We start from the raw sequence: 14681 nt of genomic DNA, 5'->3' as shown, positions 1-14681 counted from the left end.
ATATCCTAAAATATTTCATTTTATGATAATAAGTTTTTATGATGTAATCATGTAAATATCTAATGATATAAAAACATTTTGTTATAACAAACTTTACGTTACATGATAGTGCTTTGTTTGTCTGGCATTGCAGCAATATGCTGCGGTAGATATTGTCTGAGAAAGACAATAAAATAGACCAGGGGCCTCATTTATGAAAGCGATCTCAGAATTTTACTTGTACTCAGTCTTAAGACGATTTCCATTAGTGTGCTTAAGTTCGATTCATAAAACATGCTGAGTAATAAAAACCTTGCTTCAGCAGGTTCTAAGAACCCCGTCTGTGACTTTCACGCCTGTGATCACGTCTTATATAGTGCCAGGAAAAGCCATGGACCCAAAGAGAAAATGTATCTTTTTGGAAAACGAGATCACAGCGATTTAGAGGAAACTGCGAGACAACACATATGTTTCTGTGGTATGAAGTGGGATTGAAAAACAAAGCTACACGCGCTTCTTTTGAGTGTGTCACAGCTGCATATTATTTTTATAAAGCTCATTCAAAGTCTACCACCGGCTTGGATGCATATGTGTCCTGTATATCCCTCCATAACCAGCAGGAAAATATCTTTAGTCTAGACTTTGAGGTAAGTTGATATTTTATAAACACCCGTTTAAACATGGTTTTCTGTTCAAGTCATTGTACGCCTGGTTAATAAATGAGGCCCCAGGTGACTAATTGCCGGTTGAACACCATCTCTTCAGTCTAATACACAAAATAAAAAATGACATATACTGTGAATGGTGGAAATGTGTCTTGTGTTCTCTCCTACGCTGGCATATCAGTACAAATATTAACAGTGCGAGTGTGTTGAACAAGGCAAGGTAATACCAAGAGGAACCTGTACTCGTACATTTGTTGCTGACGAACATCATATAAAACGGACCGGTTTCCTTTACCCACAATCCTGTGCCTTAGATCCGTCCTTCCGACTTCCGTCTCAACTACGAGCCGAAGTGAGTATTGTTGTCGGGAATTATATTTCTACAATCTAACGCCATCCCGCGATATTAAACCCGCAATTGACACCACACATAGTCAATACATTTATAATAGTGTTACATTGTCGTTAATATAAGGGTTTTGGTGTGTTCGAACGTCTTGAAAGATAGTTAAAAGCGGTGAATGGTAGCGTTGGACCGAGCGCTGGGCTTCATATTGCCCGGCTGTGAAGCGCTCACATTTTGCATTAGCAAGAAAGACAATGTGTGACATAGCTTATAACCTAAAACGCTCGCACTTGACTAAAGTGCTGTTTTAACGCAAGTCCTACTTATCCCCTCGTTTAGCCCGCAGGTTGGCTTGCGTTGAATTGTGTTTAAGCAAGGAAGGTTTGTGCTAACATTGGGCGTCAGTGTATCCGAAAATGTGCCTTGTTTCTGCTAGCAAAGAAGCTGCTGGTGGTGGTGTTTTTTTTCTGAAGCTAATAAGTGACTTTGAATAATATGCTCAAGCAGTAATGCACGTATGTTGTTACTAGATGGCCCCCACCAAGAAAGGAGAGAAAAAGAAGGGGCGTTCAGCCATCAACGAGGTTGTGACCAGAGAGTACACCATCAACATCCACAAGCGCATCCATGGAATGTAAGTACAGCACGGACACTGACGGCTCTGGAGGTGCTTGATTCAGGGACATTGCTGCAAATTGCTGCTTTAAAGACGGCGTTATAGGTTTCTAAGCAACGATTCTTCTGTTATTTCATCTCATCTTTTTAATCAAGTTATTAAGGTATAATGATAGTGTTTCTAAGTGGTTTCAATGCTAAAATGTTGCTAGCCGTGCTGCTAGCATAGTTGGTGTCGTTGACAGTGTTTCACATCAACCTGAATCCTTGAGAGTAGAGAAGCAGAAAGCTCAGGCAACAAGTGTTCAATGTTGTTTGATGGATTGCAAAATGATTGTCAGCATTGGAGTGGTTGCGTTCTGTATCATTAACGGCCTCGTCTCCCTGCAGTGGTTTCAAGAAAAGGGCTCCCCGCGCCATCAAGGAGATCCGCAAGTTCGCCGTGAAGGAGATGGGAACCCCTGATGTCCGCATTGACACTCGCCTCAACAAGGCAGTGTGGAGCAAGGGTGTCAGGTGAGATGATGCACTGTTGGTACACACATCTTAGGAAGAGCACACACCCAACATGGACTGATGTCTTGATGGTCATAAAATAATGAAATAAACGTCGTTTTAAGTATTAAACTACTCTGCACGCTGTCCTGCATGTGCTACCTGAAGGAGAGTGTGCTGAGACTGTTTCTGTGAGATGGCATAATATAGCAGAAATGTGTATTTTTGTTGGCGCCATCGCCTACTAAACTGTAGTGTTTTTTTTTTTTTTATACACAATGTAAGCTGCAGCTTAAAGTGTGTAGCACTGTCAGTAAGACTTTAAAACTATTTCTGTTTCTAATTGAATTAATAAGGTGAGTCAAGTTCTTCTTCGTGAAAGTCCACATCTTGATGTTAAAGTCTTAAAAGTGTAATTCTGTTTCATTTGTTTTTCACCTGATGCAGTCATTTAACCTGTTGGGAAAATGTAGATTAAGTTAATTCTAATGACCATATTCCTAAATTGACCTGCCTCTCCAAGTGTTGCTGTGGACATCTTGATATAAGCAGTGACTGTGCTATAGTAATGTCTGTGCCACATGATGCTCCAACATGTGGTTTGAGAAATTCTACCCTCAGCTTATACAACACAAAAAAAATATAATGGGTGGGGGAAAAAAAGAACAGGTGTAACCTTATGCTTGTAATTCAAGTCTAAGTCGCTGGTGACTATTGTGAGATAAAAATGTTAAACTTGCTCCGACATGAAGTGCCTTCGGTACACACGACAATTTTATAGAAATTAGAAATCCTCGAATTCTGTGCTGATGGTGGAAGGACTTAGTGACGGGTCCTGTTACTATGAGTGAGCTGTTGTAAGCACTTTTTTTCTCTTAATTACTGCCAGGAAGCGAAAAAGACATGAGAAATAACAATGCTACCCAGCTGTCTGCATATCTTGGATATCCTATGTTCATTACTCTTCTCTGAAAATGGCATCAACAGGATAGTGTAGGGCTGCATCTATATTTTCATAATCAATAAATTGGATTATTCGATTAAACTGCTTAGCCTTTAAAATGTCAAACACATTGTGAAAAATTCTCCTCGCAATTTCCCAGGGCTGAAAGTGATGTCGTCAGGTTGCTTCTTTTGTCCATCATTGAGTTCAGAAGCTAAAGACTCTTCATTTACTAACAAAATGACAAAGAAAAGCAACAAACCCTTTAAACTGAAGATGCTGGAGCCAGAAAATGTTTTGACATTTTTATGTGGACAAATGACTGAAACAATTAGGTCATCCAAATAGTCTGGGATCTCGTTTCTTGATCAACCAGTTGATAGACCAATTATTGCAGCTCTATTATAGTGTATAATAAATATTTTGACAAATACTCCAACATGAACATAAAGTTGGAGCCTTGACAAATCTGCTGATCGGTGCACAGATGTGAAACCATTTCTAGTGGCTTGAATTTAGTAAAAATAGTAACCATGTTAACGTCTGTTTTGCAGGAACGTGCCATACAGGATGCGCGTACGCCTGTCAAGGAAGCGTAATGAGGACGAGGACTCTCCCAACAAACTGTACACCCTTGTCACATACGTTCCTGTCACCACTTGCAAAGGTGAATATGGTACTCACTCATGTTGTCATTCACCACCTGAAGCAATAAACATTTCACTAATTGTTTCCCTTTTTTTCCTACAGGTCTGCAGACAGTCAATGTTGATGAAAACTAAATTTGTTCCCTCTGCGAGTGGAATAAATGAAATAAAATGAACTCTTGTCTTCTGTCTTTATTTCTGCTTCTGCACTTAACTGAATGTCATTTACTTATCTTGAATTTAGATTCATGTTTATAATGATTGTGGGGGATTGTATATGAAACACAGCTCCAATGCCCAAATTAGTTATGCACCAAGTCAAGTATTGATGTTTAGAGCAAACCTGCTCTTCATCAGTCTAAATATAATCACATTCCTTGCAAACAGATTGTTTGTAATGACATGTTTGAGACTGTAATTTGACTGCTTCCACCATTTAATGAGTGTTTTAGTAATGCAGGCAGACCTTGTCTCTGTATGGCAAAGAAATATCTTGTTAGAATGTTCTCTTGACAGTGATGATGCTGTCTTGGTACCTAATTGTCTGTGTCCCATCCCTAAAACAGTAGGGGGTGCTATTTGAATTTTTTATATTTTGTACACAAATGGGCTGGCAGCTTTGCCAGCTCATTGAAATCTTCCAATCATGTGTAAAATTATGAAATGTAGTCATATATTATACTTATTTGCACTGCAACAATCATGAGTTGCATTTGACCCATTGTATTTGTATATGCTGTCATGATTACATAATGAAAGGATTGCATCTGATTCTCAAGCACATTATTTTAATGGAAAGTAAAGTGCAGTTGCAATGCCTAAATGGTGTGGCACACAAACAGCTGTGACATTTACATGATAATCATTCAAACCTGTGTGGGATTGACTAATTGAAATTAAACTATGGTAATTTTTCCTATTAGAATCACTGTTTCTGCAGTCTGAAGTATCCTGACTGCACGGAGCAGCTTTATGATCTGTTTTGAGATAGTATCATTACCATGAATTAAAACATCTGGATAAGCTTAATACAAACTATGTTATGTACGCTGTCCCTTTAAACGTCCTTTGGTGCAGAGCAGTCAGTAGGGGGCGCTGCTTATTTATTAGCAGTCGGATGTTGTTGTGAGGGAACAGGGAGGCAGCAGCAGGATAGACGCGATGGCATCGTCAAACATTTCTTCCAGAGTTTGTCCAACTGTAAATTAGCTGTAACTAAACAAGAAGGTAAGTCATGGAGCTGCTCTGGCGCTGTGTCGGTTTTCACGTATTGAATTTACCAACTAGAAAAATGAACGTTAGCACTGTTGAAGTTGTCTTCTTCATGACTACTCACTGTGGTATAGACAGGTGTGGCTAGCTGGCTGGCTAAATAACTGACCAGCTAGCTAGCTTGAATTCAGTTATTTGGATACGTTAATGCTAGTCGTTGGTAGCTAACCATATACAACATAGGCTAAGTAGCTAAGCAATGTCATCTCTCCAGCTAACTCATAACGCTATACTAACTTAACACGCTGATAATGCTAGCTTGGTTAGGTGTTACAGTAGTTTAGCTAGTTGATATTGGGCTTTTGTAGACGGTTGTTAATATTAGTGTTGTCAGCCAATATTTAAGCTAACAGCTAGCTCGTCCAGTACAGTCTACAGTCAGCTGTCTGTGTGTCCAGGTGGGAGCGCCGCACAGTGTTTCCATGGCCGTCGGCTGATGGGCGAAGCGATGCGGCACCACTGGCTGCTCCTCGGGGCTTGCGGCTGGGTGCTGCTCATCCTGATGTTTGTCAGCAAGTTCATCAGCTTCAGAGCAGTGGATGGTAAGCTGTAAGTTCGCATGTTGATCACAAAAGACGGGACAGTTGTAGAGGTTCATGTGATCAGCCCAGTCTTATATGTGTTTTCAGACTATGGTGAGAGGGCTGGTGGTCAGAGTTGGACAGTGCCAGGAACCAAGGTGGTTAAACCCATTTCGGTTTCCAACCCAGAAAAACCAGCTTCAAAGCCATCTGATCAGGTGACTAATGCAGCTTGTTACCAGATGTCCTCCACCCCTGACTCAATTTGAAACGATCACTTCTTTTCTATACAGTCAGATGAAAAACTAAGCTATCAGTCACATTAGTATTGTGTGTGTGTGTGTGTGTGTGTGTGTGTGTGTGTGTGTGTGTGTGTGTGTGTGTGTGTTTCAGCCCTCAGCCATACCTACAATGTCAGACTGGCAGTCTGTTTCTGAGAGGCGAATCGACTTGCTCTCGACTGTATGCAAGAACAGCAGCCTCAGGAATTTGACTCACGTTTCCATCAGCAAGTTTGTCCTGGACCGCATTTTTGTCTGCGACAAACACAAGATCTTGTTCTGCCAGACACCTAAAGTTGGAAACACACAGTGGAAGAAGGTCCTAATTGTGCTCAATGGTAAATGTGGGACTCTGCACATGTTGACTCTACTGCCACTTATTTCCCTCTGTAAATACCACTTATTTCCCTCTGTACTGCTGTGTTACCTGCAAATTTCTCCCAAGGGGCATCAATAAATGAACACCTTAATCTAATAACAAGGAGTATCTGATAAATACCATTTGCAATTTAGCCATCAGTCTTCTAAATATCTAGTTACACATTTTTGTTAAACATGAGGTTGCAGTATTGACTCATCTTCTTTTTGTTTAATTAGAGAACTCAGTTGATGACTTGTATTATTCATGTTTGGCAGGAGCGTTCCCCACAGTGGAGGAGATCCCAGAAAACCTTGTTCACGATCACGAGAAGAACGGCCTGCCCCGTCTCTCTTCACTCACGCCGCAGGAAATTACTCACAGGTTGGTGTGGAGTCGCTGTGATAGATGTGCACTGTTGGCTGGATGACAGTTGCTGATGAAGCAACAACCTTTGGCTAACTGTATTATCCATTGCGAGGCAGGGCTGCGAAAAAGGATTGTTTTAATTTAAAACATTTTTTTTTTTAAATAGGCCTAATCCCACACGTATACAGGTATTTTTAAAAAAAAGTCATGTTTCAGAAATAATTTTACTAAAACATTGTCAGCTATTTTTCCCTCTTTCCATCATTGTGTTTTAATGTATGTTTATCTTCCTTTAAATTTGACTACTAACATCCATTCTGTCAATGTGCAAATGTCATTCTCCACAATGTAATTACACATAATCCAAGTTTACTTTTACCAGTGATGCTACATACACTGGTAAGGCCCAGTTAGAATGTGTTAGAAAGTTCCAAAAATCTCCATTTCTGTCCGTCCTGCTGTGAACCGTGACGTTTCTGAATATTTCACTCAGGAAGGAGTTTTCCAAAATCTTTTCAGTGAACTTGAACACTGTTGAGGTGTGTTCAAATGCCAAAATGCAAAGAAAAAGCTTTGTTTAAAAAAATCTTAATCTGCCAATTATTTTCTCAATTCATTGTTTGGTTTATAAAATGCCAAACAATGTAAAAAATGTTCGTCTCAGTTTCCCAGAGCCCAAACTGATGTTTTCAAATTGCTTATATCTAAACAGTCCAAAACCCAAAGAATAAAAAATTCAGTAAGCCTTCATCTTTTGCTTGAAAAACTGAAACGATGAATCGATTGTCAAAACAGTTTGCAACTAATTTTCTTTCAACTGACTGATCGACCAAACATTTGTGTCCCAACAGATTGAGCACTTACTTTAAGTTCTTCATCGTGAGAGATCCCTTTGAGCGCCTGATATCTGCGTTCAAGGACAAGTTTGTGAAGAACCCTCGCTTTGAACCTTGGTACAAGCATGACATCGCTCCAGCCATCATCCGTAAGTATCGCAAGAGCCATCGTGACAGCGACCATTCGGCCTCGGGCCTGCACTTTGAAGACTTTGTCCGGTACTTGGGCGACGTGGAAGGGCGCCGCCGCATGGACCGGCAATTCGGTGAACACATCATTCACTGGGTGACGTATGCGGACTTGTGCGCACCGTGCGAGATACACTACAGCGCAGTGGGCCACCATGAGACACTGGAGCAAGACGCCCCGTACATCCTCAAAGCAGCGGGCATCGATCAGCTGGTGTCGTACCCCGCCATTCCTCCAGGCATCACCCGCTACAACAGGACAAAGGTCGAGCACTACTTCTCAGGCATCAGCAAGCGGGACGTCAGGCGTCTCTACGCACGTTACCAGGGCGATTTCCAGCTGTTCGGTTACCCGAGCCCAGACTTTCTACTGAACTAAAATGATTAACACTGACTAAAACCTGACCTGTTTTCATATAAAATCCTCTCAACATCTTTGACTTACTGAGACGGAGGTGTATCGTAGCTGACTGACATGCCTACAAGGCTGGTATGCAGTAGATTGCTCACTGTTACATATTTGCAGTGACTGAAAAGCCCTGCCTATTAACAATATTTATGAAAGAGAAGCTGTAAGTGTGCCGTTAGCAAACCTATAGAGTCACCATACGCCGAAGGGAGGCGGACAGTGTTGCTACAGAACATGGCATGTCAGTGCTGGCCACACAGTCGCATAATGAGATTCAACAGAGTTTACCAGTTTGTGTGGGGAAAAAAGGTCAATATAAAGACGAAGTACAGGTACAGTTCAAATTGAGACACGTGTCATCTTTATATTTAATGTTTATGACTTAATTATCCTCGTACGTCTGGGGTATTCTCTGTAATGCCAGGGGTACAGGCCCGTCAACCTGTAATGTAGCTATTATACCACACTGTATGGATAATCAGTTTAATGATTCATCATGTCGAGGAAAGCTGTGGACAGTGCTACTCGTTTTGACATGTCGTGTCCTTCCCGCACTCCTTCCTGTCATACTAGATGTAGGCGAGGACCATCTGTATCAGGAATGCTCACATTTTTGGACAAGGAATGTGAAGAAAAAAAAAGAATATAATAGGAACTGGCTGGAAAATGATAGTTTTCATTGAAGTTTTTATGAGCTACAAATCCGTGTTAACTTTTTACAATTTTTGCCATTTTGACTTCATACAAGGCGTATTAATGTCTCACAGGACAGTAAATGACTCTTCAAATGTCATGGTGTGGCATCAAAAATGAAAACGAAGGACAACCTTGGCGATGCCCCGATCTGTATTGTAGCCATTGTTCTGGTTGCTCTGCCTTTTATTTAAACTGACAAAAGATAACAAATGCTTTGTTTATGCATTTATTTAGCTGTTAACTGCACTGGGACAATGAAGGAAACTGGCACTGTATTTTGAAGGGTCATTTTTCTATCAGACATGTACTGTGTAAATGTTCTTAACATGACTTGCGACTCAACATTTGTATTACATGTTGCTATTTATAATATTAACCTGCTGACGGGTGGTGCAAACAGTGTCTCAGTTGTCAGACGGTACTGCCTCCATGCACCCACCTGGTGACCTTTTGGACAGGTGGTCATATTACAAGAGCTAGTTAGTAATAAAGTTCCATGTGGGGGGAAAAAAAGTGCTCTTTGCTGCTTTTTTGTTAGCAGTGAGAATACAGGATTCATTAAGGCTTCATTCTTTCATCTTTGCTAGTAGAAAAGTGTTGGTGTTTATGTGTGAGTTTGCATTAGAGCTCGGTCGATGAGCTGTCCATTAGGGCTGGGCATTCATATAATATATTTTTAAATTATTACAATATTTTTTTTTGCTAGTTTGCTCTCAGGCAAAATGTTGAAAATCAGCTGTGCTAAAAAAGAAATATGAAATGAATCAAACTGGGGCGTTAAAATTGAAAAAACAAAGTGAATTGTGGATTTAGCGAGTTGTGACACCCCACAGCTGAAAGAAGGGCTGTGCAATATAACGTTCAAACTGATTTTGAATATTTCTAGAATATATCGCAATACATAATGTCAATATTGATATTGCAAAAATATTATAGGGTTGACCAATGGGTACTTAAACAAAATATCTACACGATGTCGCCCAGCCCTGTTGTCAACTATTAAATTATTCACCTACCATCCAACTATTGGCGATGATACTATATATCTCAATAAATTGGTTATAGTGATTTTTTAAATTCTTTTTAGGGAAAACAAGTCAATATTCTCTGATTCCAGCTTTTTAAATGTGAATCTTTTCCGGTTTCTTTCTTCCTCTATGACACTATACTGTACATCTTTCCTTACGGACAAAAACAAGGCATTTGAAGGCATCATCTTAGGGTTGGTGAAGCAGACACTTTGCACCATTTCCTGACATTTCATACACCAAACAGCGAACAGGCAGCAGATGAACAGACAATAAAAAATAGTTGTTTGCGGCCCAAAAAAAATGTATGTGAGCGCTGAAAAGGAGCAGTAAAGCTACTGTATGTCACATCCTCAGTTTAAATGTGTGCTGTGTGTTGCTGCAACACTATCAAATATCCCCAAGGTGGCAGTAAAACATTCAAAATACCACTGCTTGGTAATGAGGCCACAATCTCTGTGGAACTAGTGAATAAATGTCATCGCGACTGACACTTGCACCCTATGAATGAGGGCAAAATAATGACTTCACAGCCACATGTCAGCAACAAACACCTCAAGACGATGCGGGGTGGAACAGGGATGACATTACCAGGGTCATTTGTATAAGCTTTGCATTACTGCGGATGGATTTAAGTTGATTTACGGAGCTTAAGCGTTAGTTAAGTGTCTCGAGTATTACACTTGGTGCCCCCGAGTGAGGCTTTGTGCTTGTATGCTCTTGTGTGTCTGTGTGTTATGTGTGGTTACCTCTATCGCCCTGTCTGACTGGTTCGTCCCGTCCTGTCGTTTGAATGTTGGGTAGAAGTTTGTTTAAGCAAAAGATTAGCTCTTTTCTGTTTGACAGTGGTGATAAATAACTGGAGCGCTGCGGCTGAACATTTGCCCTCGAGGGCTGTAAGATGCTGGGGGAGTGCCACTGGGTTTCAAACAGCCCTCTGTTTATGTGACCACTCCAGGATATAGTGTATTACCACCATATGCTATTAACTTATGCCTAAAAATGTAAATCCCTATGCTGACGTAAAGCTAGGTGAAGTTTCGTGGTTCACAAAACAGCTCATCCTCCGGGACCCTACTATCACAAATGTATTAAAAAGGCGTTATTAACTCTCCTTTTTTTTAATTTTTTTTTCAAGCGAATCTCTTGTTGTTGCTGAAACTGATTTGAAAACGCGTTATTTTCACCCTTGATGAACGGTCAAGTTCTCAGGCGGGGTATGTACTCAGTAGCTTTGTAATAACAATAAGGTTTAGGCTTAAAAATGTAAAAATCGATTTGTGATCTAGAGACTTGTAATACACTGGACAAGCTTAATGGACCCATTTTTCTTTTTTTTCTAATGCTTTTAAGGTTTTTTTAAACCCCCCATCTACTCTAGTTGCTGCAACGCTGTCTGGCTGTGAGGATCCAGAAAAGAGTTTGTTGACCCAAAACTTCCCGTTACTTTACACTGAGATGGAGATGAAAAGATAATGACTGATTTTTTTTCCCCTTAATAATTCAGCATCCTATACATTGATTTGCCTGGTGGGAAGCTGAGGCTGGAGACTGTGCTCTGATTAATCTCCAACCAATTTAATATTATGAAGGAGGTGATTATCACAAATCTTCACAGAGAGTGATGCAAAACATCCCTGGCGAAACACTCAAAATGAAAACATGTTTGGATCTTTTTTAAAAAAAAAACACTATTTGAAGAGGGTACACAGTGAAAGCTCTCATATGAGAAGCCAGTATGATGAAGTGATTTTATGTGTTCCCTCTGTCCCATGCTCCTCCCTAGAGTCCACTTTGGGAACTAACATACCCAACATCACTTCTCAGATTGCTCACTTGCCACACCCATGATTACCAATATTGACACTGAAGTCGAACATGCGCATGTCCATGAGGATGCTGTGCGGAGGGGAGGAGGGGGCGGGGGGCTCCTATCCTCCTGTCTGCCTCTATTTGTCTCAGCGGCCCTCCTGCTGGTGCGACTGTATATATGAAAACACGCGGGGCGGTGTGCAGGTGATGAGGATCGTATGTGTGCAGGGTGCATTAAAGATCACCTCCGTGTCCACGTTTTTTATGCTTCGAGGCCCAGCCCTTTTTTCTTTTCTGCGTGAAGCCGACCGGCTTCCTGTGTTTGTGCGGTTCTCAGTCGAGGCTGCGTCAAGTCAGACCGGAGAGGGCAGGAGAAAAGCGGAAACCTAGCTGGCGTACTTTCAACATAAAATGTACTCGGAAGGAAAAACAACAAATTGTAGGAAAAATCAACGAACAACTGCAATTCATTTCATTTCATAGAAAACTGGCTGACACAGATTGCACGAGACTTATCCCAGACATGTGCATTCATTGTGCTTTTATACACGAGAATATGCTATGACTGCGAATTGTCAAAAACTAACTACGTTTACACAAGTATTTGTAGTCTTACATTTAAGTTAGTTAGATAGATAGATAAGCTTTATTTTCAGACTCAAGGTCCATACAAAAAAAAAAACAACAAGATACACAGTAAGTATTGCACTTTAATACAATTTTGAGGTACTCGTATATAAATATAGCTATTTAATATTCCAATACATTTATCCGAGAGCTTTAATTCCTAAGTGATTGACTGATTAAGGTTGGTTGCACTAAATACAATCAAAAATGGATGTACCAGTAAGTAATGCTTACATGTAGATACATCATTGATTGTAATTCCATAATGTAACATATAAAAATCTTCTTCTTCTTTTTCTATCTCAAATTAAGTTAGTAAGTAAGATCTGAGTACTTCTTCCACTACTGGTTAGTGAAAGCACACTTTGATGAGACATTATTTGGCTTAAAAAAAAACCCAAAACAGTTGCCCTATTTGTTTAAGGATACTTTGCGTCTATTGTATATTTGCCATAAATAAAGATTCCTCTTCTTCTTCTTCTTCTTCTTCTTCTTCTTCTTCTTCTTCTTCTTCTATCTCAACTTAAGTTAAAGATCTGAGTACTTCTTCCACTACTGGTTAAAGAAGGCACACTCTGATGAGACATTATATGTTGGCCTATTTGTTTAAGGATACTTTGCATGTCAGTGTTTCGCAAAACGAGACAGGGACATCAGCGAGGCTTTTATGCTGAAACGCCTCGGCGGAAGTCGACGTCTTCGCTCGAGCTTGTCGCCAGTGGCACGAGCTGGGAGAGAGCGGACAGGGAGCCCGCTGCTGCCACCTCAACATGGAGTAGAGAGATCCCAGCATTTGCTGCTAAGAAGCAGAGCCCACAGAGAGGAATACGCGACGGCCTCTGTCTCGTTTGCACGCCGAAGTCCCCTCCAATGATACAGCGGCAGTTGTTTTTTGTTCACGCAAAGGAAAGCTCGGCTTTTTATTTGAAAGATGGCGAACGACTCTCCAGCTAAAAGTCTAGTAGACATAGACTTGGCTTCATTGCGGGTGAGTGCTGCCGAACCGAGCCCGTGTGTTTTGCTCGCCGCTCTCTTTTATTTCACAGGGCTCGACCGAACGCACGTCCCTCGGTCGGACTAGCGTTGGCGAGATTTAACCTGCTCTCCAGTGTCCCTTCTTGTTAGAGCCGAAGTATTGAAAATGACCGCTGAGCCATAGCGAGGTGTTGCCAGTGTCTGGTTTTCCTTTGTTCGAGATGCATTTGGCATGTAGGGTAGACCAGGGCGCAACAGCTGGCTCACACTGGACAATGTTGTGTGTGTAAAAGAACAAAAAAATATTAACACTGCTATTTATTTACCCTGAATCGTCCTTCTGTCTTTTTTTTTCTTTTCAGGATCCAGCTGGGATATTTGAATTGGTGGAGGTAGTTGGAAATGGCACCTATGGACAAGTATACAAGGTTGGTTGGAGGCGCAGTGCATGGCCTGTCCTGTTTTCACAGTGCTCAATGTTTTTTTTTTTTTTGCTCCCCTTATCAAGCCTGGGAACAATGGAAGTGACAGTGAAAAGACACGTCTTTCACAAATGCTGCCATCAGACCACACCACACGTAAAAGGAAATGGGGAGATTGTAATGGTGTTTCTGGTGATAGTAGCTTGTTTTGGTTATCAGTCTGATCAGGGTGTTATTCAGCAGGGAGGTTAGTGTAAAGAGTGAATCAGACAGTCTACAGTCTGATGCATCACCGATCTTACATCACCTGCCTTACTGAAAAGTAGGTAAGGAGGCGAGGATGGGGAAATCTGTCTGTCATAATCCTGCTGGCCTCGTGTCTCTGTCTGCAGCTCATTCTTCTTTTCTTTCTTTAACAAAACCTAATTTCACATCCTGTCCAAATCCAGGACTCTTTTCAGTTCAGCGGATGGGAATCCAACATCTCTGGGCCATCTGCTCTCTGTGTCACATTTCTCTGTAGAAAAATGAACATTGCGGCTGTCGAAAGGCATCGCCGGGGAGAGAGAGGGAAAGGCGGCGGACGTAGAGGAGGAAGATGTGGTCAGTCTGTTTAAAGGGAATGGCCTTGGATTAGAGAGACATCCTTTCCCAGCCTATTAATGTTGTAATGGGCCCCCTTGTGTTGTTATTGCTGCAGCTAAGCTAGTCAGTGGAGGCTCCATTTTGTTGCCGGCTGCCACACTCCTTCATGACATTTAACCACATACCTATACGTTGAGCAGACATCTAGTTTCCCCAAGGCGCAGACTGTTAATAGGCTAGCCAAAAACAAAAAAAAAAATACATCAATTTGCTTGTGCACTAAGCAGCAAGCTAAGCTGTGTATTTAATTCTGACAGCCTACAGTGCTCCAGTGACCTGCATTCAATCCCCTAGTGCAGTGAACTTCCAGGTTACCCACCCCCCCACCCCCCGCATGTGCCTCAATTCCCAGAGCGAACCCATCGGTGTGCATGCGCTCATACGATCGCCCCACCTGAAATGAGCCCTCGTGGAGAGACGGAGCGGATGATTGTCATTAGGAAGTGTGAGGCTCGCGCGCTATCTTCCCACCAGATGGTTTTGAGCCGGGCGTATGGGACGGAGAATTACTGCTTCTCCCCTCTTTTTGTCCAGTTTAATCTCTCGCTCCA

General features: G+C 41.4%; 3 protein-coding genes across 15 annotated transcripts in view; all 3 read left to right on the top strand.

Annotated features, from left to right (window-relative positions):
* The first annotated feature begins 847 nt into the window (after window positions 1-847).
* Window positions 848-3866, top strand: rpl31 (ribosomal protein L31). The gene is made up of 5 exons (XM_030409285.1): window positions 848-996; window positions 1521-1624; window positions 1996-2121; window positions 3598-3710; window positions 3794-3866. The coding sequence occupies exons 2-5, from the start codon at window positions 1521-1523 to the stop codon at window positions 3823-3825; spliced, it is 375 nt and encodes a 124-aa protein (XP_030265145.1). The 5' UTR covers window positions 848-996; the 3' UTR covers window positions 3826-3866.
* Window positions 3867-4769: 903 nt separating this feature from the next.
* Window positions 4770-9235, top strand: chst10 (carbohydrate sulfotransferase 10). 2 transcript variants are annotated; one of them, XM_030410388.1, is made up of 6 exons: window positions 4770-4917; window positions 5361-5504; window positions 5592-5701; window positions 5877-6102; window positions 6401-6506; window positions 7343-9235. In XM_030410388.1, the coding sequence occupies exons 2-6, from the start codon at window positions 5399-5401 to the stop codon at window positions 7893-7895; spliced, it is 1101 nt and encodes a 366-aa protein (XP_030266248.1). In that variant the 5' UTR covers window positions 4770-4917; window positions 5361-5398; the 3' UTR covers window positions 7896-9235. The 2 variants fall into 2 exon arrangements, with proteins under 2 accessions (XP_030266248.1, XP_030266249.1); XM_030410389.1 differs by lacking the exon at window positions 4770-4917 and having other exon boundaries at window positions 5361-5511.
* Window positions 9236-12783: 3548 nt separating this feature from the next.
* The window catches only part of LOC115576952 (mitogen-activated protein kinase kinase kinase kinase 4), a 43898-nt gene continuing 42000 nt past the window's right edge, over window positions 12784-14681 (top strand). For all 12 annotated transcript variants that reach the window (XM_030409674.1, XM_030409671.1, XM_030409673.1 and 9 more), the window contains exons 1-2: window positions 12784-13076; window positions 13426-13491. In XM_030409674.1, coding sequence (XP_030265534.1) covers window positions 13020-13076; window positions 13426-13491 — 123 coding nt within the window. In that variant the 5' untranslated portion in view covers window positions 12784-13019. The remainder of the gene's footprint in view (window positions 13077-13425; window positions 13492-14681) is intronic.

The sequence above is a fragment of the Sparus aurata genome, chromosome 24, assembly GCF_900880675.1.
Source record: "Sparus aurata chromosome 24, fSpaAur1.1, whole genome shotgun sequence".
Lineage (NCBI taxonomy): Eukaryota > Metazoa > Chordata > Actinopteri > Spariformes > Sparidae > Sparus > Sparus aurata.
This window is presented reverse-complemented; position numbering and strand designations above follow the sequence as displayed.